At 42.7% G+C, this 25,751-nt stretch overlaps 2 protein-coding genes across 3 annotated transcripts; both read right to left on the minus strand.

The window, feature by feature from the left end:
* Nucleotides 1-582: 582 nt before the first annotated feature.
* On the minus strand, nucleotides 583-21,529 carry LOC130193200 (CD82 antigen-like). 2 transcript variants are annotated; one of them, XM_056413626.1, is made up of 10 exons: nucleotides 21,377-21,529; nucleotides 18,853-18,954; nucleotides 10,603-10,675; nucleotides 9,157-9,229; nucleotides 7,448-7,569; nucleotides 6,609-6,683; nucleotides 3,997-4,095; nucleotides 2,312-2,485; nucleotides 2,156-2,239; nucleotides 583-1,696 (listed from the first exon to the last, which is right to left on the minus strand). In XM_056413626.1, exons 3-10 carry the CDS (start codon nucleotides 10,663-10,665, stop codon nucleotides 1,619-1,621), a joined length of 768 nt encoding a protein of 255 aa, XP_056269601.1. In that variant the 5' UTR covers nucleotides 10,666-10,675; nucleotides 18,853-18,954; nucleotides 21,377-21,529; the 3' UTR covers nucleotides 583-1,618. The 2 variants fall into 2 exon arrangements, with proteins under 2 accessions (XP_056269601.1, XP_056269600.1); XM_056413625.1 differs by lacking the exon at nucleotides 18,853-18,954 and having other exon boundaries at nucleotides 21,377-21,528.
* A 1,140-nt stretch (nucleotides 21,530-22,669) lies between these two features.
* On the minus strand, nucleotides 22,670-25,542 carry ccnb2 (cyclin B2). The gene is made up of 7 exons (XM_056412850.1): nucleotides 25,397-25,542; nucleotides 25,163-25,270; nucleotides 24,378-24,659; nucleotides 23,901-24,296; nucleotides 23,267-23,407; nucleotides 23,086-23,196; nucleotides 22,670-23,011 (listed from the first exon to the last, which is right to left on the minus strand). The coding sequence occupies exons 1-7, from the start codon at nucleotides 25,421-25,423 to the stop codon at nucleotides 22,910-22,912; spliced, it is 1,167 nt and encodes a 388-aa protein (XP_056268825.1). The 5' UTR covers nucleotides 25,424-25,542; the 3' UTR covers nucleotides 22,670-22,909.
* Between the last annotated feature and the right edge of the window lie 209 nt (nucleotides 25,543-25,751).

The following is a 25,751-nucleotide window of genomic DNA, read 5'->3' on the forward strand; positions in this document are numbered from 1 at the left end:
CGTGGGGTGACATTTCAACAGATTACCTCAACAAATTAACAGCTAGAATGCCAAAGGTCTGCAATGCTGTCATTGCTGCAAAAGGAGCATTCTTTGACGAAAGCAAAGTTTGAAGAAAAAAATTAATACTTCAAAATACAAATCATTATTTCTAACCTTGTCAATGTCTTGACTACATTTTGCAACTCATTTGATAAATAAGTGAGTTTTCATGGAAAACACAAAATTGTCTGGGTGATCCCAAACTTTTGAACGGTAGTGTATGTATATGTAATATATAATATATATATCTATAATATATTTATATTACATATATACATATATTATATGTGTATATAGAATTATATACATATATTATATAAGTATATAATAATTCTATATACATATGTATATATTATATATGTATATAATAGTTCTATATACATTATATGTATATATATATAGAATTATTATACACATGTATAATGTTTATATATACATATATTTCTGTATATAATATTTGTAGAGATTTTTTTACGTTGCGTTTTGAATACTTTATACGTGTATGAAGATGAAGATGAATTATGGATTGAAAACAGAACAAACTGCTGTAATCTTTTTATTGGCAAAATGAAAGAATGTTACAAACTAATCCAGCTACCAGAAGTCGTCGAGTGACGTCTTTTAGAAACTACGACACGGTTATTGGGATGTTTTTCATACACTGTACATCAAAGAAACAGGAAGGTGGATTTTGTACATTATAAAAACACCAAAACATCTCGGCTTAAAGTTAAAAATTTTACATAAATGAATTTCAAATGATTTTTCTCTATAAACAAATTTCCAAGATGGATCTCCCAAAAAATATGTCTTCAGCTCCAAAATAATTGTCCCCTTTTCCTCATACTTTTAAAAAAAAAATGGTTAAAAGAAATATTTCACTCCTCAAACTGTTTTTTTTCTCATTAAAGTGGATAAAATATAAACTAAAAGCAACTTTTAAAAAAGAAAAACGTTCTCTTGCTTGTCGTCAGAGACAATTGTAAACTGAGAGATGCTTTAAAAGAAACGGCATCATAAATCTTCCTCTTTAGTTTCTCATTATTTCTATGTTTATTTTTCAAAACAAAAATCAAGCAAAGCGCTGCTAAAGAAAAACCCTGGCACAATGTATGGGATTCAAATTCACACACATAAACTTAAATTATATACAAAGTACTCAAATAATTTCACAATAACTCAAAACGCTGGTGTATTTTTTTAAAAAAGGAACAAAATACAGAATAAACGCCACACAGAGGGTTTAAGTTCCCACTGAAACCACGTCGCTCGATTTCAACGTGATTTCTCTTCGCATTTTTTGGGCGGGAAAACTAAAACCGTGAAGTGATAATTTACAGGTGAGTTCCTCTAAAAAAAATGTTTAAACCAAAAACACGTTGAGCACGGCTCTGGTCCAAAGAGACTCTAAAGTGCTGCGAAGAAAAAAAGAAGAAGTGCCTCAAAAAGGATAAACTAACGAGAAATATAATTATTTTACATTTGGACAGAATGTTGTGGGTGAAATCCAGGGAAAGGAAACAAACGCATTATTTTACTCTGCTTCTCCTCCTGTGTTTCCGCCCAGTTCAACCAGTTAGTACTTGGGCACTTTGGTGTATTCCTCTGTGTGAACGTTCCTGCACAAGCAGATGGACAAGACCATCCCCAGCAGCTGTCAATCAAAACACAGACGGATCAATTAGCTTCATATACATCGTTAGGTACTTAAGGTATTTAAAGAGACAGCGTTCTTTTGTACTTCAACCACGAGGCAATTCAGAGTGCTGCACTTAAAACCATTAAAACATAATGCAAGAGAAATCACGATTTAAAAACAATGACATTCACTAAAACATTTTTAAAAAGCTCAAAGTTTAATCAGAGTTGCAGTTTAAGAAATAAAATGTCGTTGTGAGATGGAATAATATTCTTGAATCTGGTTAAATTATAAGTAAAATCTGGATTTAAAGGATCAGGGAGTCTAAGGGTCTCAGGGGGTCTCGGCAGACGTGGAGCTGTCACCCTGAACGCTGCTTCAAGATTTTGAGGGAAATAAATCTGTAATTCTGGTCAAAGGACAGTTGCCATAGCAACGTAAACACCGCAACTTGAAAACATCGGCGCGGTTTACCTCAATCAGAGCCACGCCGAGGCAGATGCCCAGCACCACCCCGATGTTGGTGAAGAGCCAGCTCTCCACGCTGGCGGCGCAACCCTGAAGAAGAAGAGCACATCAGAGGAGAGAACGGGGGGGCGAAGGAAAGGAAAGAACCAGAAGGTTCCTCACCGCCTCGTAGACGGGCCAGTCGGCCGTCGGCGCCTCGCAGAAGCCGCTGTGGGAGACGTTCCCCGAGGCCAGAGAGGCGTTCTGGCAGGAGCAGGGGAACAGCAGCTGGGAGCTGTTCACGATCAACTGGTTGCCGCTCCAGTCCACACGGCCGGTCCAGCCGCAGCACAGCATCTAGGGGACGAGGAGAGAGGAAACGTCAAGACACGCGGAGTGGACGAGGAGAGAGGAAACGTCAAGAGGACGAGGAGAGAGGAAACGTCAAGACACGTGGAGTGGACGAGGAGAGAGGAAACGTCTAGAGGACGAGGAGAGAGGAAACGTCAAGACACGTGGAGTGGACGAGGAGAGAGGAAACGTCAAGACACGCCTAGAGGACGAGGAGAGAGGAAACGTCAAGACACGCCTAGAGGACGAGGAGAGAGGAAACGTCAAGACACGCCTAGAGGACGAGGAGAGAGGAAACGTCAAGACACGCCTAGAGGACGAGGAGAGAGGAAATGTCAAGACACGCGTAGAGGACGAGGAGAGAGGAAACGTCAAGACACGCCTAGAGGACGAGGAGAGAAAACGTCTAGAGGACGAGGAGAGAGGAAACGCCTAGAGGACGAGGGGAAAGGAAACGCCTCGAGGACGAGGAGAGAGGAAACGTCTAGAGGACGAGGGGAAAGGAAACGTCTAGAGGACGAGGAGAGAGGAAACGCCTAGAGGACGAGGGGAAAGGAAACTTCTAGAGGACGAGGAGAGAGGAAACTTCTAGAGGACGAGGAGAGAGGAAACGTCTAGAGGACGAGGAGAGAGGAAACGTCTAGAGGACGAGGGGAAAGGAAACGTCTAGAGGACGAGGAGAGAGGAAACGCCTAGAGGACGAGGGGAAAGGAAACGCCTCGAGGACGAGGAGAGAGGAAACTTCTAGAGGACGAGGAGAGAGGAAACGTCTAGAGGACGAGGAGAGAGGAAACGTCTAGAGGACGAGGGGAAAGGAAACGTCTAGAGGACGAGGAGAGAGGAAACGCCTAGAGGACGAGGGGAAAGGAAACGCCTAGAGGACGAGGAGAGAGGAAACTTCTAGAGGACGAGGAGAGAGGAAACGTCTAGAGGACGAGGAGAAAGGAAACGTCTAGAGGACGAGGAGAAAGGAAACGTCTAGAGGACGAGGAGAGAGGAAAGAAGCTGCTTCACGCTCGTGTTTCTGCTGCAGAGGAAACACGAGCGTGAAGAAGTTTCCTCGAACGATCGTTACGAGCGTTTTTTTATTTATTTCTTTATTCTGTCGCCCGATCAGAAGTACAAGCTCGTTTGCAGGTTTTGCAAAAATCTAAATTGTTTTAATGTTCACTCATAAATACACATCTTCCTAAATTAATGAACTTAAACATGCATTGATTTGATTTATTGCGTATTTCAATGTGCTTTCTTTCCTCTTGTGAAGCATCGGCCCGTTACGATCACTCTGTCTTCATCTATGTTTCATTTATTTGAGGTGAAAAGTGAGATATCGATACGATGCCCAAATTCAGCTGACACGACTGATTGTGTAGTTTTACTGCATACGTCATTTAATCGGTTAGTTTGTGTTCAGTAACCATAACTTTCTGTTGACATCACCTTCACCGTTTGTCTTTCTGACCCGACGGATTTAAAAAGCGCTTTAAAAAGAGCGCAAATCAGTCTTTCCAACTCACAGTCCTCTGGATGAAGTCCCAGGCCTGCTCCGTGGCGGAGTTGTTGCCGGGGTAGTCGTCCAGCACCTTGGTGACGATCTTGGACGTCTCTTCGTGTAACTGAGAGGAAACAGTTTAGAGATGTTCGTATAAATCACAAAGACTTACGGTGCGGAAAAAAGGAAAACGTTCAGTGAGACGCAGCTGGAGCTCAAACTGAAGTGAAGACGTGTGTTTGACTTTCTGTTTAGAGCTTCCTCACCTCTGTGATCCATGTGGGAGAGGACACCTGGATGCGTGCAGATGCTTTTATGACGGAGGTCATGAAGTTTATGGTCTCGGTAAGTCTAAAGACGCCCTAGTGTCCAAATTCGATAATTTGAAAATGATCCAATCACACGTTTTCTATCTCGGAGTGAAAACAGAGCTGCGTGGCAAGTGTTTTATCCCACAATGAAAACGCTGAGACCAAGACGAGAAGATCGATACCCCCCTTGAATGACTTTCCTTCATATTTGAGATGAAGCCGGCAGCTAGTTAGCCTAGCTTAGCATAAAGCCGTGAACACAGGTAAACAGTCTCTCCAATGGTTACCAAAAGGTGGCTAGCCGCGCCTCTAAATAGGTGAAGAGTTAACATGTTGTAGTGTGCTCGTTTATTCAGAGTATACCAACGACGCTTATGAGGGGACCGGGCTCCTGTCTTTATGCTAAGCTAACTAGCTGCCGCTCTACATTTAACTGATATACACGAGAGTGGTGTCAATCTTCTCTCTGCAAGACAGCGGATAATCCTACAATGTTTAAACATGTCAAACTAGTAAAGTTATTTTAGAAAGTGGGAATCCTTCTGGACATTCAACAATATTAAAAAAGCCTTTTTTATTTGCATTCCAACACGTTCAGTAATTTATTTGCGAGTGTGGTTGTACAACTCAAACATGAGCGGTTGAATACTCGAGTAGAAGAATATCCAGACGTCGCGATCATCGCGAACGTCGAATGAAGAGAGCAGAATATCAGAGGGGAGCCGTCTCTAAATCTCTTCCCCAGGAATGCTGAGACCCTCGAGGTCTCCGGTGAATTCAGACTGGAAAAGAAAGAGAAGTTCTCCAAGTCGAGATTTCTTTTCTTTCACCAGTATTTGGCGGCTGAAGGTCGGAGAGTTTCCAACAAATGTTCAGACACAATAAACAGAACTCAACCTTTTATTCAGAGGACTTATGATTCTGGACTTCTGGATCCACGAGGACTCAGACCTGAGCTCAGAGTCCGATTACACAGAAATCCTTTGAAAGTCTTGTTACTTAAACAACTAATTATTTATCATTCAAAATATTTAATAATATTTATTATTAAAATGTTTAGATTTTATATTATATCTTTTTATTTAACTTTTTTTATTCCATGTTATATCTAATATATCATAATTTATTATTTATCAATTGCAATAATTAATTTATGAATAAATTAATTATTATAATTTAATACAAACTATTTGTATTATTGTAAACTTAACGCCCAAAACTCTAGGAAATCAGATTGTAATTTTTTTTAAGCTAAAAACTCTACAGCTTTCCATATTATTTGCTTTTCCGATCAACTTTTTAAATGTTATGTTCACATTAACCAAATATTTGTTTACATTTCCTCCGTGTTATTCTCAAAGCTTTCAGTCTGCATCACAACGTCACATGACCTGCTGACACGCCTCAGTCATGTGACTTGAACTCTAATTACTGGAGCTGCAGATAAACACCGAAAATAAACTTTAACCCGAATGTAAACAAAGAAAGGAACTGAAACACGACTTAGTACAAACAACTCCTCCCCTCCTTCCTCGTGCACTCCTTTTCTCGTGCACTCCTCCCCTCCTCTACTCCTCTACTCCTACACTATTTCTAGTTCATGAATTAAGAAAGGATCAATTAAAATTATGATTTGTGGTATTCAAAAACAAGATATTTAATAAATACTTTGAATATTAAATGATGAAATTAATTGATTTATAACATTGGAGGTCAATACGGGTCATTGTTGACCTCTGTGGTGCCTTAGAAAGGGTTTGCATAGCTCGTGTACCGAAGGGTTACATAACTTACTTAATACTAATTCTTAAATGGAATTTATCAGAAAACTAATTTTTATTTAGGAAAATAAAGAAAATGTGCAATAAAAGGGAGACAAATAGCAGCAGGAATAAATACTGAATAAATAAATGCGGTTCTCGTTTGTGACCACGAGTGACCTGCTGGAGGTTTACGAGGGGCGGAGTCAACCTGAAGCTACCGGACCTATAAACGTTTTATGAACAACAAAACACACAGGAAAGTAAAATATGAACGGTTGCTCTCTGCTCCCGCTCACCTGTAGGACACGGGAGTCGGCAGAGGGCGACACCACACGGCCGCCTGCTGGAGGCTTTATGAGGCTCCGCCCACATGGTGGGCGTGGACGCAGCCGATCACGCGACAGTGAACAGGTGTGTTATTAGCGGGCGTGCTGGGACGCATTCCTCCTGAGAGAACCACCTGCCGCAGTTCGCCCTCCAGGTGAGCCCGGCGAAGCGAAACAAAGACGTGGTGTAGTCAGATTACCCAGAAGGCCCAGCGACGCAAAGAGGAAGTGACTCACCACGTCCTTCTGGAAGTAGATGAGCGCGCCGGCTACCACCTGCGCGATGAGGATCAGCAGCAGGCAGGTGAAGTACTGAGGGAGACAGGAGAGGCACATCCCAGTTTAACCAGTTATCATCGATGAGCTGGAACCAACAACATGAGGCGCTGAACGAGTCCCGCCGGATCATAACGACACCGACCAGCGGCCTCAGGGGAATCACTGAGGGTTTAAATAGGAAAAGTCTTTGTAGAAATTACTAAACAAATATTTATATAATCAAATATATATATTTTATTATAAGAATATTATATATATACATATTTTATATATATAAAATATATATATACATTTTCTTTCATATCTTTTATTATACAAATATCTATTTTAATATATATTTATCTTTTATTAGATAAATAAATCTATGTTTTCTTATTGAAATAAATCTATATTTTAATATATATCTTTTATTATATAAATAAATATTTTAATATTCAATCTCTTATTATATAAATAAATATTTTAATATACAATCTCTTATATAAATAACTTGTTTATATTATAGAAATATATATATATATATATTAATACAGAATTATTGAAATAAATATATATTTTACTTTGGAAATAAATATATATTTATAGAAATATTTATGTATATATTGATAGAAATATTTATTTATTTATAGAAATAAATTGGCTTCAAACATTCCCTTAAATAACATAAGCCGGACAGAAACGAGTATCCTGAATAAAAGTGGAAGATTGTGACCTCTGCCAAGAAGAGTTCCTGCTTATACACTGTGTGCACAGCTGCCTTATTCATCACCACGTCACACACTCACACACACACTCACCAGGCCGAGCAGACAGCGGATCTCATAAATGGCCCCCAGGCAGCCGAGGAAGCCCATGAGCATGGAAAACGCCCCGACGCCAATCAGGATGTAGCACGCCACCTTCACCGACGTGGAGTTATCTGTACAGAGAGGGAGCGCCGATCAGGGATCAATACCAATGAGGGACACAATCACAGTGCATGAACAATGTCTCAGTCCAACTTTTACGCCGTTAAAACGTAAAGTGGCTACAAGGAACTCTCATGTTGTGTTGACTTTGGCGCCCCCTGTGGACGAAGGTGGTATTGTTCCCGAGTCCAGAGTTCGTTACTTTATAAACAGCTGGGCAAAGCTACTCTTGAAAATACATCTGGATTGTGATCATGTTTAGTATCAATGTTATACATCTCCAAAGTACCTTGAATCTTCAAAATAAATGCAATAAAAACACACATATATATATATATATATTCCCCTCAGAGACGTATCGAGTAAAAGTATAAAGTTACATAACATGGAGAGTACGAGTACCCCAAACGGAGCTGGAATAAATGTGCTTGGTGACATATCATGTGATGTCATGTGATGTCATCGTCTGAGTGACCACAAAATGATCCATTGACTTCAACACGAGGCCACGAAGACCCCGACGCCACCGCCTGCCCGCTGTCGCGCGGACAGACGGGTGATGTAGTGTGTGTGTGTGTGTGTGTGTGTGTGTGTGTGTGATGAGTAAGGCGCTGAGCGCACTGGGCTGATGAGATGCATGCTGATGCTGGACGGAGCAGAAAGAGCTCAGTGTCTGAGGGGAGAGGACAAGTGTCCTCAGTCACACTCACACACACACACACTCACACTCACACACTCACCGTCTCTATAGTTCTGCATCAACACTTCTTCAGTCGTCTCAAAGCCGTTCTGTGTCGCTCACAGTGGGCCTAATTTCTTCTTCTTCATTTTCATTTCTTCTTCATTTTCATTTCTTCTTCTTCTCCCTCGCTGATTAACTATTCGTTTAGCTTATCATTTAAAAAGCAATAGATCAAAGATAGAGAGCTACTGAGTATTTTCTCAGTCTGGTATTCGTACCTCAGTAACGGGACTGAATACTTCCTCTGCGATGAGGCGATGAGGCGTATTTCTTATCCGTCACTCGATTCCTTTTAATCCTACAAGAGGACGTTTTGTATTCATGTTTTAACAACATCGGTCACACGAGAGAACATGAAGCATGAAAATGAAAAGATACGAGGAGCCGAGAGAGAGAGAGAGATACACAGAAAGAGAGAGAGAGAGAGAGAGAGAGAGAGAGACACAGAGAGAGAGAGACACAGAGAGAGAGAGAGAGGCTCAGTGTAAACAGCACAGCGGCCTTCATGGAGGTCACTGTGACGGATGAAGGAATGTGTTTTCGAGGCGTGAAGCTTCACGTCTCTGACGTGGAATCCAAACGTCATTCATGATTACACGGATTAGAGATAACTGGTTTCACTTTGACGCTGCGTCGCTTTCCTTTTCTTCTTCTCTGGTTTTGTCCTCGGCCGAGTCGCAGGAGTAAGATCACAATCGGCGTGACGACGAAGGGAAACACGACGCGTGTCGACACGCAGGAAAGAGTCTCAGAAACTTCAGATTTGAAATGTAATGGCTGCCGTCAAAACACACACACACACACACACACTGTATTTTCATCCATAACGACGGCCGTGAACATGACGTGAACTCACTCAGGACCACGATGAAGCTCTGGTTGTCCAGCAGGAGCCACAGACCGAAGCCCATGATGACGGCGCCGCAGAGCTGGAGGACGCACACACACACACACACACACACACACACACACACAGTCAGACATAATAAACAATGCCTCAGACGGCTGTGAATGAGCACATTTCAACCACAGCCTGTTTATGAAGACAACCATCGTTCAACCTGTCAATCACAGTAAGCCCCGCCTCTAAAGCATCTCTGTGTGACTCTAAATTACCATAAAGTATAAATGATGACATCATGCTGTATAGAAGACTTGAAACTAGAGACTGACATAAACTCATGTTTACACTGTTTACTGAGGGAATACAAAGAAGTAGAAAGTAAGGAATATTGTGACTTTTATAGGCGTCTAAAATGTTATTAAAACGCAGCACAGGGCGTATCATAGGAAATAATGTTTCTTTGGGCCTCGGTGAAACAATAATAGCCAAAATAAAAGTCACATCCCTTTTACTGTTGAAGCTGAGAACTCGGTGTGAAGAGGAAACGAAGCAAACACACACACAATAACACACACACACACACACTCTGTTTACCCGTCACTAAGAAGCTCTCGACCTCAGATCAGAGATTTTATTTCCACAGAAGAGGAAACGAGAACGAGCAGCTCGTCTTCTCGCTTTAGAAACTCTTGCGGTGATTCTAAAGGTTATCTTTTTACTTTGAATATTTGCGGCGACTCTGGTTGTATAGAAGTCTATGCTTCATGTGTTAAAACTGCATTATCTCTCCTGACCACCAGGGGGCGACTCATCTGGTTGTATAGAAGCCTATGCTTCATGTGTTAAAGCTGCATTCTCTATACTAATCACCAGGGTGCGACTCCTCTGGTTGTATAGAAGTCAATGCTTCATGCGTTAAAGCTGCATTATCTCTCCTGACCACCAGGGGGCGACTCATCTGGTTGTATAGAAGCCTATGCTTCATGTGTTAAAGCTGCATTCTCTATACTAACCACCAGGGTGCGACTCCTCTGGTTGTATAGAAGTCAATGCTTCATGCGTTAAAGCTGCATTCTCTCTCCTGACCACCAGGGGGCAACTCCTCTGGTTGTATAGAAGTCTATGCTTCATGTGTTAAAGCTGCATTCTCTCTCCTGACTACCAGGGGGCGCCTCCTCTGGTTGTATAGAAGTCTATAAAGTGACTACTTCTCTCTTGATGTATTCCCTCAGTAAACATTGTAAACATGAGTTTTTGTCTCAGTCTCTAGTTTCAAGTCTTCTTCTACACAGCTATCCTCAATTATACGTTATGGTCATTTAAAGTCACAGACCATGAAGCAGGGGATGCTTTAGGGGCGGGGCTACAGGTGATTGACAGGTCTCCACCAGGCTGTATACGCTACTCCTCATTTCTCCTTTAACGTCACTTCATCATCGATGAGGCTGAAATACTCACAAAGAAGATGAGGTTGAAGAGGAACAGGAAGTACTTGGTCGCCGTCAGGCAGCCTTTCCCCATGATGCTGGCTCTGTAAACATGAGACAGAGCATTAAACACACACACACACACACAGTATCTACACAGAGTGCATTGACGTTGTTGTGCATGGAGCCTGATGGTTGGGGAGCAGCGTGATGTGAATCACAACCTCAATCTGTGAGCACAGACGGAGAGGTCGCGCCCTCCGTGACCTCCGGCCCTCCTCGAGGAGCAGAGTCTTCACTCTGCAGCCCTTCGTATCGACGGGTGATGGATACATTCTGCAGATTAGATCAATAACGGAGATACTCTCCTCACAATCTCTGCAGCAGAATAAAACCTAAATAAATAACTGAAGAAGAACACGATGTGCAAGAATCTGTCGATAGGCCGATCGTCTCTGACTTCATATCCGTCTTCATCATTTCCTCATAGTTATGTATCGCGGACTCCTCGTTAGACTTAATGTCCACTTCTTGTCTCCACTTTTTGATTTGTTTATATATATATATATATAAATAATTTTATTTTTAAAAATCAAAATATAGTAAAAGAAAACTTACATTTCAAATTGTCTGGATAGTTTTGAACATCTTAAAAACAACAACAAATATTATAAGTAGAATATTTATTTCAATAACAAAATGTTGTGATTTAAATCTATCGGTTTTACAAATGTTCGAGTTATTGGAAAAGTTCGGCTCACGCACGTCAGAAACTAAAAACACGACAACGCTAATAATATTCTTGTAGAACTATTTTTATTTGCAAATGTGCATAAATATTGTGTTTAAAACAGACGTAAACGTTTCCAATTAATCTCGGAAGTTCCCAATTTGTTTGTTAACGTCTCTAAAATAAGATAAACTATATATTATATATACATATATATTAGTATATCATCATCGCTGAGTGCAGGCGCTGATATTTATGTTCGCAGAAAATAAGTCAAAGCAGACCTAAGCAGTTCATCCATCTCGCTCCAGCTTCCCCCGACCGTGTGGTGGCCGATATTTACAGAACATCCCCGTCTGACATGAATGCACCATCGACCCCCCCCCCCCCCCGTACAGTAATGGCCTCTTACTGTCCAATAAATCTATGAAAATCTGGGTGAACCTCGGTGCTCGATGGTTCCCCCTGGCAGTGAAGGCCTGGAGCTCCTCGTGGATCCCATATTCACATCACTGGGTTCCTGTTACACGGCTGCCTCGATGCCGGGGGGGGGGGGGGGGGGGGGGGGCGATGGGAGAGACAAGCCAGATGGAAGGCATTATGGACTAAACGGTTAAAGTTAAATCCAAATAAAAGCTGGTTTCCATCCACGTTACGCAAATGTGAAGGGATGGTTCATCGGGAGGAGCCGAGGCCACACCCCCTTATACCAGAGTAGAAGAAAGGAGGGCAACTCCATTTCCTCTGCACATTCTCTCTCCTGACCACCAGGGGGCGACTCCTCTGGTTGTATAGAAGTCTCTGCTTCATGTGTTAAAGCTGCATTCTCTCTCCTGACAACCAGGGGGCGACTCCTCTGGTTGTATAGAAGTCTATGCTTCATGTGTTAAAGCTGCATTCTCTCTCCTGACCACCAGGGGGCGACTCCTCTGGTTGTATAGAAGTCTATGCTTCATGAGTTAAAGCTGCATTCTCTCTCCTGACCACCAGGGGGCGACTCCTCTGGTACATTTAAAGTCGAATATGCTTTAGGGCGGGGCTACAAGGTGATTGACATGGACTAGAGACGTATACTCCCCTCCTCCTCCTCCTCATTCCAAATATGGTAACTTCCATTTATTAGTTACAAAAACATGGTGACGATAAAATCGTCGAACTTCAGGCTTCGAAGCGACGGTCCACAAAACGATGGGTTCCGACCTTCTTGCATCTCAAAGCTCTCCGACTTCCCGTCTCAAACGCTCGGCTCCGAGCCCGTTGGCGCGGCCTGAAGTCCATGTTCATGGCTAGCTAACGTGTTAGCTAACGTGTGAGCCGCCGGCTCCAGGAGCTCACCAGCTCTTCTCACGGTTGTTCTTGGTCCTTTAACCCTTGTGTTGCCTTCGGGTCAATTTGACCCGATTCAATGTTTAACCCTCCTGTTACCTTTATATTTACTAACATATTTTACCCTTGAGGTCAATATGACCCCAGCTATTCAAATCTCCAGAAAATTATTAGAATTAATATTGTTTTCCAAGTTTAAGTGTGAGGTACTTTATGTTTGTTTGTTGACTCCCGAAAGAACACCGACATTAAACATTGAATCGGGTCAAAATGACCCGAAGGCAACACAAGAGTTAAGTGGACTCGTTGACTCTTCCCTTACGTCGCTGCAGCTTTAAGGCTTCCACACGTCTACGTTCTGGTCGCTGTGAACCCGATGACCGAATTCATGAACGTCTGGCTCCCGAGACAAAAGGCGTAGTTACATTTAGAAGTGCCACGCAGCCACTGCTGAAGGAATAGACACGAGACTTCAGGCATGTGCTCATGATGTTTCGATCAATTCAGCCTGCAAAAAAAAGTTGTTGAATATGGCAAGTTTACAGAAAAATAAAACCACGTCTGTGCAGAACTTGCACAAGTCCAACAGAAAGCACGCGGCCCTGATTACTGTCAGCTGAGGTCTGGAGCGCGTTACGGAGGCCAAGTCGTAACGAGCGATTAAAATGAAGCTCGGACCGCAAACGGAAGCAGCTCGGGTCAAGCCGGGTGCCGTCGGAGGCGTTGACCCAGTTCACACAGCGGTCAGAGGGAGCAGCGACATCGCAGGAGGTCAGCGGCGACCACGTGTAAGGCCGGCCTCGCCAAAACACACAGTTTGGGTCACAATGACCACAAAATAGTCTCAACACTAGAGACGGAGCCAAAGACCAGTCACACCGAGGAGCGTCTCGCTCCTCAGGAAAGAGTCAAACGCATCCAAGAAGTCTTCAAGGCCGACCAGAAGGCGGAGACGGTGGAAATGTCTTCGTCTCTCACAGACGGCAACTAACCCGACCGTATAACTCCTCCCCTCAACTGTCATGTGAGAGACTCACCGTGTAGCCCCGCCCTAAAGCCCACCCTGTTTATGGTCTGTTCTACTCTAAATGTACATCACGCTGCGTTGAAGACTTGATTTATTATCTCAGTAAACTTCGTAAACTTGAGTTTATGTTCTCAATCTCTAGCTTCAAGAGAGAAGTAGAGTAATGTTCCTCATAGACCAGAGGAGTTGCCCCCTGGTGGTCAGGAGAGAGAATGCAGCTTCAACACATGAACCATTAGGTTGACTTTTCAGAGCCGGAGAACCAAACGTACGATCACAGTCGGTTCTCACGCTGATCAATAAGTGCATTTGTATTTTTACATAAACCAGGAAAGACAAACTCGTACTCTGGAGCATTTTTTAGCTGTTTAGTACCTTCCTTAAACATTAAATAAACTCTAAATAATGCCGTGGGACTGAACGTTATTCGTGGTGAAACACTTTTAAAACATTGTGTGGACTATGACACAATCATTGAGAGACTCTCCTGAATGAATATTAAAACATAATAAACTTTAAAGCAACCAAAGCGGACGCAGCACACGACTCATTCAGCTGCCTTTCCATTTCTACTCGGGTGGAGTAATGATAAACAAACAAAGCCCTCCACTCCTCCACTCCTCCACTCCTCCACTCCTCCACTCCTCCACTCCTCCACTCCTCCACTCCTCCACTCCTCCACTCCTCCACTCCTCCACTCCTCCCTTCATTCTGAGGGCTCTGGTCGTACCAGGCGCCAGCGGCTCGCGGTCGCTCGGCGAGGAGAGAAAAAATAAAGACGGATAAAAGCAGAGCTTCTCTTTCCGTTATTCTGTTTCCAGACGACGTCACAAGCTTCCAGATATAAATACGAATAACAAAAAACACAAGAAAGTTCCACGTTTCACATTCGGCTTGTTTGGGACAAAGTACCAACACAAGTAAGATGAGAACTATAAAGAAACCCACACACTGAAAACCAATGGTTCTTAAATGGTTCTCTCAAAGGCTTTGTGGTTCTACGAAGAACCATCACCGACTGAAGAACCATCGTTTCGTTTGAGGCACCTTTATAGGTTCTTTGAGGAACTCTTTAAGGAAATGGTTCTTTGAAGAACCCTGGTTTGAAAGGTTGTTTGAGGAACCAGAAATGGTTCTTTTATGGCGTCACTCTGAAGAACCATTTTCGGTTCCACATGGCACCTTCATGGTTCTGTTTGTAGAGAAAATACTTGAGTAAAGTAGAGAAGTTACGATTCTATTCTTTCCTTGTTTATCGGCCAATAAAAAGTTAAAATCGGGTTAAACCATGAAAACTACTTTATACTTTATGTTGCCGTGACAACATGTCCTTAAAACTACGATATTTACACAAGTTTATAAGCAAAAAATTAATTGTTTAAGATTATCTTTGAACACGTGACAACAGCGTAATAATCTAATCCCCCAAAACACTTTTTTTAATGACTTAACGAGTCATATTGTACAGAGATGCAACCTCCGTTAGCTCCGGCTAACGGTAACTAGCTCTCCTGCAGGTGTAACAACCTTTTTGTTGTTCACGATGTCGTAATATCCGGACGAAAAGGTGCGTCGTGCTTGTTCGCACATGTGCAGAAGCCTCCGAGCGGGATGCCCGGGTCTGTGAACCTGATCCAGTATTTCAGGTTGATTTAAAGGGAATTTTAATACCAGCATGTCAACAACTCCAGGTAACTACCACGGATTTGCAGAACATGAGTAAACAAACTTCAGTTTCTCCTTCAAAATCTGCATTTAAAGCTGATATTTCTCATTTATAAAAAAAAAAAAAGGGAAGTTTCACAGCCAGAAATATGATATATTTTCCACCCTCGTCTCTATTTGGCATTTCTTTTTCTCTAAGGAAGCGTTTTCCTGCCAGTTATTTTCATTCTGCGTCATGTTAGCGTGTGAAGCAGCTTTCAGCTGCAGGTATGAAACCGGGAGATTATAAACATATAAACATGAAGACACTTTCCGTTTCATTTGTTTTCACATCGGCCGCTTCACGTTACGCTCCGTTCATCTCCGCGTGAACTCCTCCAGGCTGACACGTCGTTTACGGCGACTTCTTAACCCGAAAGCAGCAGCTCATGTCAACAAAGACGTGAACACAGAACAACAAACGCTCCACTAAAAGCCTCTTCTGCTGCACGTTTATCTCTAAAATAGACAAAATATATTAATACAATATATATTATTGTTAATATTGATTCTTTATAATTTGTCCAAGTGGCTTTTTATCTGACCACCAGTCCAAAATCCCAAAGTATTGTCACATCTGAAAATAAAAATTGCAAATATTCACGTTCGAGAAGCTGGAAACGGTGAATTTAAATATTTTTTATTATTTTTATTATAAGAAAATCAGAATATCAATCACTTAATGAACTAATCGTCTCAGCAAGTTAAATAATCCTTAATAACCGTGATGACACCGACGTTAATGTCAGAGCGGACAGGAAGTGACTCAAATTAAACTGAATAATTAAACGACTTTTGATCGTTTGGGTCAAAAACACCCAACGTGACGTCTGCTGCCGATCACAGGAGACAGGAAATCAAATATCTTGAGATTTTAGACCAAAACTATTGAGACGATTGTTGTTTTCCAAGAACAAAAATCCACATTTAGCTTCTCAAACGTGACGATTTAATGCATGAGAGTAAGTTCATATTTTGGGGTCTTCCTGTGCTTTGGGAAAGTTTAGCCGGCACCTTTTATACATTAATACACCGCGGTGATCTCATTTTCGGGATAATTTGACAGATTTGATTAGATTAATAACACAAATTCAACCCGACCGACGACCCTGAAGGCGTCCGCTGGACGTCTCGTCCACGTTGCCTACAAACGCTCCGACACGTGCAGGAGCTGCGTGGGGGAGGCGGCCACAACAACAACAACAATAAACCCTTCTGTCGTCTTCCCTCGCTGTTCTGTTCAGCAGAATCTATTTGGAGCCTGAAATTTAAATCTCGTATTAGGAGAGCGGAGACAAAGGAACGCTTATTATTAGCTTAGCTTAGCATAAAGATCCCCACACACACACACACATAAACACTCCTATAGGTGACTCATAGTAAAACCTTTAGAAATATTAAGGAGGTGAAAGACAATTCAATTCTGCATAGAGCGGCACGCACTGATAATTATCTGGCGGCACCTTTCACTTAATACACAACAAGATGAAAATCAGGAAATCTGTGTTTCTCAAATTTGAGACGTTTAATGTTCATAAACTTTGAAGAAACCACGCAGCGCTATGATATGTAAAGGGTTCCAGGTTTAATGTTGGAGATAATGTATTGAAATAACTGGTTTTATTTGACCAATAATCCACTTCTTTATTGATTAATCAATGTATTGTTTGGTTTATATATAAAATAATGTATTTATGTTTTGTCCAAAACAAAATATTTAGTTTACAACCAGATGACAAAAGTATAAAAGCTGCAAGTCGTCGAATTTGAGAAGCGACGGTTTGGAAAATGACTAAAACATTTGTTCAGTTATCCTAATAGTTGCAGGAAATGTTATGAATGTATAAACACCTCGACCACCTCCTCTCCTTGCCTCCTTGCCTCCTTCCCTCTCACTATAACAATGGCAGCTTTCAAGCACAACTTTTTTTCGCCGGTGACAAAAAGGTGAAACTCGACACTCTGGCGTCACGTTTCTTCTGCACAATAAAAATCTTTAAAAACAGAGCAGAGGCCGTTCTTTCTTCTCACCGTCACATTTATTTCTGTTCTGTTGCAGCTCGAGGAGAGAAATCAAGACATGTTTTCTCCGTGTTTTCAGTCATACAATGTTGAAAAAACAACATTTTATAACTGAAAACATGGAGAAAATATGTATTTTATAGCCGTTTACTGTATTTTATGATACAAATTAATATTCAAAGAAATCAAACATATTTTCTCCATGTTTTTGTCGCAAGCTGTTGAAAAAACAACATTTTATAACCGAAAACATGGAAAATATATGTATTTTATGGCCGTTTTCTGTATTTTATGATGCAAATTAATATACAAAGGTCTCTTCTCTATAACACCTTTGACTCTATTACATTAACAAGATGAAACAAGAAGTTTTAACATGAATTTTGACAAATCTGTTGTGGAAATGTTTCCTAATTTTGGCCTAATTTGCTCATTTAAAAGTGCATTTCACACAAAACTTGCAACCCATGAAGTAATTGTCTGAACGTAGGTAACCAGCATGGGGGGGGGTCCATGACTTTGATTTAATTCATTCATCATTTTTCCCACCCGGCGGTGGAGAAACCAGTTTGGGCCTCCCAGATGTCGCCTTTATTCCCATTCAACAGGTTTCCATGGCGACGCTGAAGTGTGTGCGTGTGCATGTGTGTGTGGGAAAAAGGGAGTCGCTCCAACCTCATGCTTGTTTAGAGGCGAACTCTTTCACGACGTGAAGCGTGTAAACAGAAATCTCTGCTTTGTTTCCACGACCACGGAGTCGGAACGAGTCTCCGTTTGTCCCGTTGCACACAAACGCATCGTGATGGTCAGTGAGACACCGACCGGTTTGAGAATGTTTCAGTGTAGATAATAATAAATAGATAATAATCAAATGTCAGAAAATAGGAGGGGGAAAAAGCACGTTAAATATGGCGCATTCAAATTACTTTTTTCTAAAAGGTAAAAAATATATATTTATATATAAATTCACTATCACAGAAGAAAATAATGAAAGTGTGACATAAAACTATTTGCTTTCAATAAACAAATAAAAATCCTGTTTATTGTTTTACAATATAAATACCAAAATGTATTTATATATATAAATAAATACATATGTATAAATAAATATATAAATATAAATAAATACATATATATTTATATATAAATACATATATGTATGTATAAATATATACATAAGACCTTTGTATTCTCTCTTAAATTTTCAGTGGCGGATTAATCCACATGCTGTTGTAGCAGGACGGTGTTTAGTCAAAATAAACAACAGCGTCAGAAAATATTGGTATGCTTGAGTATCGTGATATTTCGTGGCATTGCATCTATTCTCAAAAACAACTCATTGATTTTTACTCTACATGCAACTACTTGTTGAGACCGTGGTCAGTTTAATCTCACGCCTGCTGTACGCCATCGTAGTAATCTCCCTTTAGACATTTGACCCCAAAAGTAACCCCTCGATAAGGAAAACTCACGTTTGTCACGTGATGTCACATCGAGTCATGGACTGCCGTCTTGAAGCCTCAAGTATTCTCTCTCCTGGCCACCAGGGGCGAATCCTCTGGTTGTATAGAAGTCTATAGAAAACATCGGGCGTTGACACATATCTACTCGTTGGCAGATACATTCTCAGTTGGTTTTATGGGATTTACTGAAGATTAAAACATTGAACTGATCTGGCTCTGTGATCAGAAACTATTTTATTACCCGACAACAACAAACTCCACCGTGTTGAAACGCGACTCGAACCTTAATAATACCCAGAATCCCCCTCCGGGGTAAACAAGGTAAACAGGTTACGAGCTCACCGGGAGGACGTCTCCGACTTTAAAACCAGAATCATTTAAACGTAAAGATCGGCATCTTCTTGCATTCAAACCAACCCACCCCCCCCCCCAAGAAAACACCACCAGGCGGTGTCTGGTTGAAGTTATCGCATTCAAGATCTCAGAATGAAGACGAACCCGTTCTCCGAGAGCATTCTCGTGAGACTGCCGGCCGCTTCCCCTTCAGACGACGGAAAAAGGTCACCGAAGGTCACGCCGCTTGACCTGCAGCCGGACACGTTCACGGCCGCACGGGCAGGCGATCCGAAATATACATCGACCGACCGCTGACGCCACCGTCAGCCAGGCAGAAACTAATCGGCCATTAAATCGATTTTTTTTTTGCCAGCTCCTGTGGGAGGATTTATTATTTACGATTCATCCTCACGAGACTCGACGTCGCGCTCACTGGCCTCCGTCCACGATGTCGGCGCTTCAACGTTTCATCTCTCGACCTCGATGGCAAGTCGCCAACGTCGGAGGCCATTTTTAAAAAGTGTTTGAAGAACATCCGCTGACGAGAAAATCAGGAGATTACAACCGGAGACGCGTTATTCCCTCTGGCCACAACAAATGGTTTCAGATTTTAATTAACAATAAAGTAATATATATATAATTAATAAATATATAATTAATTAATATATATAAGTAATTAATATATATAATTAATATATGTAATATCAATATATATATCTAATTAAATAATAAATTTATTAATAATTTACTTATTTAAAATGAAAACTCTATTTATTTGAGGATTTCTCTCTCTTATTAGCGTCTTCTGCCCCGTTAGAGGCCTTAGAGCCACACAGGCAGTTTTGCTCTCAACTTTCAGGAATTCTTGCGCTCCGACGTCCGAAACGTCAACGAACCTTTGCGCAACTTTAGCGTGTGTCATACCGCCTTGTGTTACTCAACTTTCCCCTGAGCGAGGCCGACGTTTAAACGTCAAACTTTAAAAACTCCTTTCAGCCTTGATGAAGGTAGCTCAGGCCACAGGTCCCCTTTCCTTCCTCCCTTTCACAATAAAAGCCCATTACAAATTCATTAAAAAGCATTGAGGAAACTGGATTAAAGGGTAGAGTAGCTTCAGTAGATGACAAGAGGATCTAGTCGTTGGTCCCGAGGTCATCTTCTCCAACCTTTTTAATGTGTACGTTTAATTTTGAGCAACTGTTGTAAATGTGCGGCTTTCGTTGTGTTCTGAACTGCCGATCGGACGAAACATGCAATAAGACCTTTTTAAAGATGTTGTAGTCGCAGACTCACATAATTATAGCCGCAACAACCCGAGAGCCTTTTATTTGTTCTGCACATGTTCTTCCGTTTCAGCTGATTGTTTAAACATGTTTCTGTTTCCAGCTTCATGGAGATGCATGAAGCTCCTCTGACATCCCACCCTGGCTCCACCAGACACCACAAGAGGAACCAGCACGTTTGCCAGACTTTTGGCCTCTTTTTTTGTGTTTGTTTCTAGTGAAATGTGGGATTGTTTTACATCTCTTTGGAAAAACGAGAAATTTAAATAGAAGACAAAGAATGGATTGTGTTTGGTGAACAACACACGAGACGACAGGCACGAGCAGACACGGCTTTACTTTTAGGAGCACAAGAAAAACTACACAATCAATAAATCATTTAAACCTTTAAACCGTTGATGTTTGAAGGTATTAGATGAGCTTGCAATAACTTTATATTAAACATCGGTGTAAAAGACACACAATCCACTTTGTTTGCACCAAAATATGCACCCAAAAAACTTGGTTTTAAGCCCGGGTTGCACACTTTTAAGCATGTTTGCGCATGTCTGAAGCATGACACGAGTCCGCCGGCCTCGTTCCTCCAGATGAAAGAGAAGCAGAACTTATTTCCGCCGACATGTGAAGGATTGAGACCCGAAGTCGCGCGCGTCACACACACGACTCCCCCTCGCGCGGGGCGCCACATCCGCAGGTCTGGTGACCCCGAAGTCACCACATCGTTCTTATTATCCTCTTTAAACCACCAATAAATCAACAAGGAGCGAGGTTATCGATCCGAAGCGGGTCACCAGAGCGCGCGCCTCGTGTTCACGAAGAAGAAGAAACAAAAAACAACACATCGTTACACATGAAAGAGAAACGCGGCTCCGTTCACAAAGAAATGCAACAATGTGGCGCCGCGGCGGACTCACGGTGTGTGGGGGGGTCGGTGGACTCTCGGTGGGGGGGTCGCTGTGGAGCCGGTCCTGTGCGCGTGGAGGTCGGGCTGCGGGTCGGACGGAGGGACCTGCGGCTCGACACGACGAAGCGGCAGCAGCGGAGTCTGCGAAGTGAAGCGCGAGGAGGCGGCGCGAGGAGGAGAGTGTCCTCCCGGCCCCCGTGCGGCAGCTACGGGTAGTACCGAGGGTCAGTGGGGCGCTGCTTTAACCCCATTGGCCCTTGATGGGACTAGAATAAACAAACACAAAGATGTATATAAAGTTATAAACACAAACTATTTAGATGTGATATTATTTTATTCATCACCACGGGAACATTTAGTATTAAATGTTTGACTTCAAGTAAGAATTTAGATACCGAGAACATCTGAGTTTAATTTGATCATATGTGGAGTTCGAGTTCCTGATTAGTTTCGATTTTCTTTGATAAAAAATTGGGTAATAAATCACATGTAGTCAAGACAATTTTATGTCATAATTTCATCTATATTTTTGTAATTCATTTGATAGCTTACTGCATATAATTACATGATATACACGTAACTGAAATTAGCCCATTGGTCACTATCTACACTCAGGGAAAGTGTTTTTATTTCACTGCATCCATGAAAGCTGTTCAATTCAAAACCGACATCAAATGTCAGAAATTTAATTTTATAAGTGAAGAAAGTTTTATTTCAGTAAAGAGTTTCAGATCACTGCTTTTCCTTCAACTTGTTTTTAGTAAGAGGTTTGACAAACATTTATATTAGCAGAATAAATGTTTCTTAAATTTCTTTGAGATCGAGGCAACTTGTCTGTTGGATTAGTCTGAGAGGAGGAGGGTGACGAGGAGGTGATGGAGTCAGGGTCATCAGAAGTAAACAAAGCTCTCCACACACTCAGCCTCTCAATGTCGTTATTCTGCACGATTGTACAGTTGTGACGAGTCTTTGTGTGGCTGACAGAAGAGACGGGGAGGGGGGGGAAACGTCACAGAGGCCTCTATTTACATCCCCTTACCCACGAAAAGACATCATGTCAGTCAAGTACTCTGGATCATTGAGCTCTAGTTGGGGGGGGGGGGGGGGGGGCACGATGACTCCACAGCCAGAGGAATAAGCAGTCTCAAGTATCAGCAAAATAAATACTCATTGTTACATAATCTGAATGTTGGAACACGTCCAAAAAAATGTTTTGCTGCTACATTAATGCACAGAATATTAAAGTTACCACCTTTATTAAAGTAGAGAATATACATTTAAAGAAAGTAGCATCCACAAAGTCTCATCTTGTAAACAACTAGTTTAATTCCAGTCAACAGGGAACCAAATTACAAACAGTTAAAAAAGAAACTGGAGTAAAATCTCCATCAATAAATAAAAGTCAAAAATCGCTGAACACACACAACAAATGACATAGCGAGCATGAAAAATTAAAATCATTTTATTTAAAAGCGAGTAGTCTCCACAGATTGTGATCAATCTAAAAAGTAAAGTGCAGGTGTAACGGGGAGGGCCGGGGGCCTCAGGGAGCCGAGGCCGCCATCGTCTTCACGACGGCCGACGTCAGCTGAGGGGCGAGGCTGATCTTCATCAGCTTGCTGCTCGAGTATTTGTTCTTCACGGCCTAAGGGACAAAAACATATATTTTTTTAAATATATATACATCTCGAAGGCCATCGTGCCGCAGCTGCAACTCACCTGGAACTTCGTCTTCCCCTCGTTCACCATCACGACATTTCTTGCGATGCGATGCATGATCGGCTTCAGGTGGGACGCCTCGTAGGTGGAGTAGTGCTGCTGCGTGGGAGACTGGAGAGACGGAGAGACGCAATGACCAAAGTGCTCAAGAGGTCCCCGTCAGGGGGTCGAGCCCACTCACCCACGGCAGCCCCTCGAGCAGCAGCTGGGAGAGGCACAGTGCGGCGGCGGCGATCTCGGAGGGCCGGTAGTGCACCATGTCGTAGTCCAGCAGCGTCAGCTCCATCAGGTACTTGGCCAGCGTGTGGCGCTCTATGTCAGACTGACAGAACAAACACCACGTTATGAAACTCAAACCTGTAAGGGGACTTCACAACTGACATGACGTCCAGGACCAAACATTGGGACAGCTCAGTGTACACAAGTAAATATACTCCTTCAATGTCAAATTAAGGACAATAGTTTGAGTAGAATACATATTTCTATAAGTTTGTTTTAATCAAACTATGTAAATAAACATACATTTCCAGGACTTTTGGGATTTAATTCTCCTTCAGACTTTTCCAGGCCTGGAAATAAACATTTATTAAATGCCATGACTTAATGGAAATAGGAAATATTTTTGGATTTCTGCCACTGCACTAGCTCCCCGTGTGGTCGGTATTCAAACTGCAGATTAGTTTCAAAGTACTAGCTTCAGATCTGAACAAAAAAGAAAGAGAAAGTCATTTCATTCAAAGCAGTGAACTCGTGCAGGTGGGGTCGAGAACACGCAACGTAAAGGATTTGTGGCGAACGAAAGCCGATCTACTCACGCTGGCCACCTTGGAGGCCCGTCGGAGGAAGTGCAGCGGCAGAGGACGCCCGAGGGCAAAGTTCAGGGTCCTCAGGACCAGCTGCTCCATCTCCAGGATCTGGGCCGTGGAGAAGGCGTTGTCCGTGATGTAGGCGAAGTCGCCGACCTCCGGCGCGTACATCTCCTCGTACTTGCAGGCCACCAGCATGGCGGTGACGCCGACCAGCTGCAGCTTCCTGGGAGACACCGGCTGCACCTGGAGGAACCGATCCAGGACGGCGACGGTGAGGTACAGGGTCTCCTGCAGCAGCTGGAACCGGGAGTGGACCTGGACCAGCCAGTCCACCAGGATGGCCCGCATGCGCGCCGAGATCTCGTAGTCCTGCATGTAGTTGGCTCGGACGGCTTGCTGCACCTGTGGAGACGGAGAGCGATGACACGCGGATACGAGGAGGAGAGTTGGGCCGACTGCGGGGGGGGGGGGGATGAAAGTCACCTCCAGGACGTGCAGGTAGCTGTAGATGTCCTTGACGTACTCGGAGCAGAGCTGCGGCTGCTCCGCGTCGTCCTCGTCCACGTCCTGCACGGTGAGCAGCGTCTCGGAGAACGCCTGGCACAGCGCCTCCTCCTCCCGCATGGACACGTCGGCCGACTCCTCAGAGACAGCGGGGAGCGCAGGGAGCGGCTCGGCGGGCACGAGGGCCCGGCTCACCGGAAGCACCACGGCCACCTTCTCCTTCTGGGAGGGTTTCCCCGACGCTTTGGCCACGCCGGTTTTCTGAGGAAACAAAATAAAGGACGAGTTATTTAAAAAGTTAAAATGGAATACAGATTTTTGGGAGGGGAGCGAGTCTCGAAGGGCTGATCTTGAAGCATCTTATATTCATGTAAAAGGTGGAAGTTACTTAGACGGACCAAACCAATTAATATTATATATATATCTCTTCTTAGTTCGGTCAGTTTAAAAAATAATGTGCTCACCGCAACTGCGTTTAATAAAGATTAAATATATATATAATCTTTTTAAAGGAATATTTTATAGTAAATTTCTATATATAGTCAGCTAGCTAAATAAATGTAACTGCATCTTTTCCTCTAGCTTACATGGTTACATAAAAATATTACCGACAGGTGACACCAAGCTTCCGGAAACCTCATCACGTCACTTCCGTCTTTTTCAATCTACATAATTTAGGCCACTTTGTGCAGCACGTACGTTTTAAAAAAGGCCATTAAGCGAATCCACAGACACGACCGTGAGACAAGTCATCTCAAGGTCACCTTGGGGTTGACTGCTGCGGCGGTGAAGTTGGTGATCTCCCCGAGCGCAGCTCTCCGCACGCCGACGGGTTTTTTAACCACCTTTCCCGGGTTCTCTGCGGCCGGGAGCTGCTCGGAAAACAACGAAAGACAAAGAAATAAACTTAAGAAATGCGGCCTGGTGCAAAGCGTCCGTTAAACGTTACACACACACAGGTTACAGTCGATAACGGAGAGATGACGTCATGTACTCACCACAAGACGAACGTCGACGGAAGACATGTTGAGCAGAAATAAAAAGGACAAACTGAGAGTTGAAGAAGCGGCGCGATGGTTTAGTTTCTTCTTTTTCGTGAAGCACGCGTTAAGGACAAGCTCCGTGGACACCGAGGGCTGCAGGTAAACATCACATGCACGAGCCGCGTTCAAATAGCGCTCCGTCGAATCCGATTGGTCGCCGCGTCGGGCAGGACCGCTCCTGATTGGCTGACAGCTCAAAACGAGATAAAGAGCGTAGTTCTAGTGATTTTTAAATGTGGGAAATTCGAGTTTTTTAAAAGTTGAGTTCAGTGGTTGAATAAGTACAACGTTGAGCTTGTTGCTGAGGTAA

This window comes from Pseudoliparis swirei, chromosome 4 (genome assembly GCF_029220125.1).
Source record: "Pseudoliparis swirei isolate HS2019 ecotype Mariana Trench chromosome 4, NWPU_hadal_v1, whole genome shotgun sequence".
NCBI classification, from domain to species: Eukaryota; Metazoa; Chordata; class Actinopteri; order Perciformes; family Liparidae; genus Pseudoliparis; species Pseudoliparis swirei.

Coding starts and splice junctions, on each gene's coding strand:
- ccnb2 (XM_056412850.1), bottom strand. CDS start 25,423: ATGTCTTCCGTCGACGTTCGTCTTGTG. Junction 25,271..25,396: donor CCGTCGACGTTCGTCTTGTG/GTGAGTACATGA, acceptor TTTTCCGAGCAG/CTCCCGGCCGCAGAGAACCC. Junction 24,297..24,377: donor GCTACCTGCACGTCCTGGAG/GTGACTTTCATC, acceptor CCGTCTCCACAG/GTGCAGCAAGCCGTCCGAGC.
- LOC130193200 (XM_056413626.1), bottom strand. CDS start 10,665: ATGGGGAAAGGCTGCCTGACGGCGACCAAGTACTTCCTGTTCCTCTTC. Junction 6,684..7,447: donor TCCGCTGTCTGCTCGGCCTG/GTGAGTGTGTGT, acceptor TGTCTCCCTCAG/TACTTCACCTGCCTGCTGCT. Junction 2,486..3,996: donor GGGACTTCATCCAGAGGACT/GTGAGTTGGAAA, acceptor CTCGTCCCCTAG/ATGCTGTGCTGCGGCTGGAC.